This window comes from Octopus bimaculoides, chromosome 16 (genome assembly GCF_001194135.2).
Source record: "Octopus bimaculoides isolate UCB-OBI-ISO-001 chromosome 16, ASM119413v2, whole genome shotgun sequence".
NCBI classification, from domain to species: domain Eukaryota; kingdom Metazoa; phylum Mollusca; class Cephalopoda; order Octopoda; family Octopodidae; genus Octopus; species Octopus bimaculoides.
The window spans coordinates 38,963,032-38,966,149 of NC_068996.1; the positions used below are offsets into that span (position 1 = coordinate 38,963,032).

The 3,118-nt window shown below is 34.6% G+C and overlaps 1 protein-coding gene across 2 annotated transcripts in view; it reads right to left on the bottom strand.

Moving 5' to 3' along the window:
• The window catches only part of LOC106869946 (vesicle-associated membrane protein 7), a 46,105-nt gene that overhangs the window by 20,220 nt on the left and 22,767 nt on the right, over nt 1-3,118 (bottom strand). For both annotated transcript variants that reach the window (XM_014915886.2, XM_014915887.2), the window contains exon 2: nt 574-768. In XM_014915886.2, coding sequence (XP_014771372.1) covers nt 574-719 — 146 coding nt within the window. In that variant the 5' untranslated portion in view covers nt 720-768. The remainder of the gene's footprint in view (nt 1-573; nt 769-3,118) is intronic.

Below are 3,118 nucleotides of genomic sequence, written 5' to 3' on the forward strand. Positions count from 1 at the left end.
ATATATATATATATATATATATATATATATATATACAGATTCAATATATGGTGAGCTGGCAGAATCATTAGAACCCCAGACAAAATGCTTAGCAGTATTTCTTCCAACTTTATGCACTGAGTCTGAATGCTGCCAAGGTCAACTTTACCTCATGTCCTTTTGGTATCAATAAAATAAATATCAGTTGAATATTGGAGTCAATACTATTGACTTAACCCTTCCCCACAAAATTCCTGACCTTGGGCCAAAATAAGAAAGAGTTACATACAAATTTAAATGTTGTTTTGATTGACAAGTGCTTTGGCACAAAATTAGGCCCTTGATTCACTCCTATAGTTTTCTGGCTAATAAAGAAAATAAACATGGTCCTTCAGGCAGATGTAAATTAAGGACCACACAAACAGGAAATTTTTTAAAATAAATTTCATATTATCAGTAACATATTCCATTAGAAATTTTTAATAGAGGAAAAGTCTGAAGAAATCATTTAAAAAATATGCATGAGACTTAAGAAACATTGAGTTATACCAACTGGGATTGAAATTGAAAAAGAGAAAAATTATTGTTACTTACTTAACATGTGAATATGTTAGTTTTCCATCTTCTGGAGGTATGCGACTAAGTATCTGTTCTGTAACTTCAGCAAAGTTACCCGTGCACATAGCATATCGTGCAAGGACTGTACAGCCCCTGGCAATAACTGAGTAAAACAACGGCATTGTCACCTTGACAAACTAAAGCTAGCGTGTCTAATTTTAATCATAAAGTCTGAAAAAGAATTTTAAAATAATTAATTGAAAAGAGCTGTGTGCAGAAAATTGTTTATTAATGATCCTAAAAGAATAGTTAGTGTTCATAATGAAATAAATATGTCTTTTATCTCTTACTTGTGTCAGTCATTAGACTGCAGCCATGCTAGGGGCACCACCATGAAGCATTTTAATGAAGTGTATCAGCCCAAGTGCTTATTTCTTTTATTTTAAGCCTGACACTTATTCTATCAGTATCTTTTGCCAAACTGCTAAGTTACAGAGACATAAACACACCAACACCAGTTATCAAGCTAGTGGAGAAGGACACACACACACACACACACACACACACACACACACACACACATGATGGGTTCTTTTTGTCAGTTTCTGTCTGCTAAATCCACTCACGCACTCACATGTCTTTGGTTGGGTTGAGGCTAGAGTAGAGGACACTTGCCCAAGGCGTGATGCAATAGGCCTGAATCTGGACCTGGAACCATATGGTTAGGAAGCAAACTTCTTAACACACAGCCACACCTATTTGCACAGAATACAGAAAATATTCACAAAGGTAGTTATGAATGTTTGAATATGAATTATGTAAGCTCATATTTATTTCATTAAACAAATGTGTATAAATTGCAATTGGGTGAGTAAGGCAAGAGTTACATGTAACTCTTTAGCATTCAGATTTCTCTAACAAATGTAACATTTATTCATGATAATATGAACTGGAGGGACCTGTGAATATTTCATGGAATTAACAGTAAACCTGTTGGGTTATTTCTGAAAACTTTATCCAAAAAACCTGAAAGCATAGCCTGTGTTATGTGTATATCAAAAGATAGTCGCTCATCTGCTATTCATTAAAAAGTAAAAGAAATTGGAATACGATGATTACTTAATGTACCGTATATATACACTATATGTTTTATGCACAATTTCATAGACTTAATACACAACAATCATAAAAAAAATATTCACTCTTATTTTTCCATTTTGCCCATGAACAAACAAAAAATATCTCGTACATATGATACAACCTTTAGTTAAATTGCATATATCTGCCTCGTAAATAAGCATGAATATTTCACAGAATTACATTTATGCACCTGCATTAGGGATAGGTGATATAAAAACTTGGTTCAATTAAAATAAAACACTTTTCACTATCCAATTACCACCACCACCATCATCATCATGTCTCTTCCGCCTCTCTCTCTCTCTTTGCATTCTTTAACCTCACCATCCCCTCTGCTAAAATTATATTTTTAACTCTCCTTCTCTACCTTTAACTAACTTTTTTAATCATGTAATAAATATTACAGTCCCCCTACTTCATGTCACGGACGCTTCTCCCTTCCTCTTTGTCTCACTCTTTGCCTTATCCTCTTTTTCTCTCTCCTCTCTTTCCTTTCAGCTAATCACATAAAAGTGTTACAATTACATTCCCTCTACCTCATGTCATGGACGCTTCTCTCTCCCTCTTTTGTTTCTCTAATCATGCGAAAGCATTAATGACAGGCTAAGTAACGCAATGACAAGGAGAATTATCATATGATTAATCATGCATTATCTTATTGCTTTGAGATTTTGATGACATCATAGTTTATTTTTAGAATAATATTGAAAGTGTGGGAAGCCAGATCTGACCAGTTTGAAGATAATACAGGTAGATTATGTTGCCTGGATATGGCCAGTTACATAACAGAGGGTTACATAACAGAGATGACACTTATTGTATTGTATTTGGCTACACAATAGTGTATGATACAGTGAATAGGGATGGCTATAAGAAATAGGGAACAGATTTGAAAAGAAATGAGAAATGTTCCTGAGGTTTTCAAGGCAGTGCTCCAGCATGGCTGCAGTCAAATGACTGAAACAAATAAAAGAATAAGAGTCCAGACCAGTGGTTCCCAACCGATTTTTGGTCATGTCCCACTGAATCATTTCTAAAATCCTGATGCCTCCTTGTGATATTTAATTTTTGTTATTCAAATTTTGGTTGATGTTTACAATATTACCCAGAAGAAAAAAATAGTGCAACGGATGTAAAAAAAAATGTTTAGGAAATAAATATGAAAAAAATGCAAAGAAAGCAACAGGGAGGGGGACTTTGGAAAATTCACAAGATACTCTTACTCTTTTACTTGTTTCAGTCATTTGACCGTGGCCATGCTGGAGCACCACCTTTAGTCAAGCAAATCAACCCCAGGATTTATTCTTTTTGGAAGCCTAGTACTTATTCTATCGGTCTCTTTTGCTGAACCACTAAGTTACGGGGACGTAAACACACCACCATCGGTTGTCAAGCGATGTTGGGAGGGACAAACACATACACACAAATATATATATATATA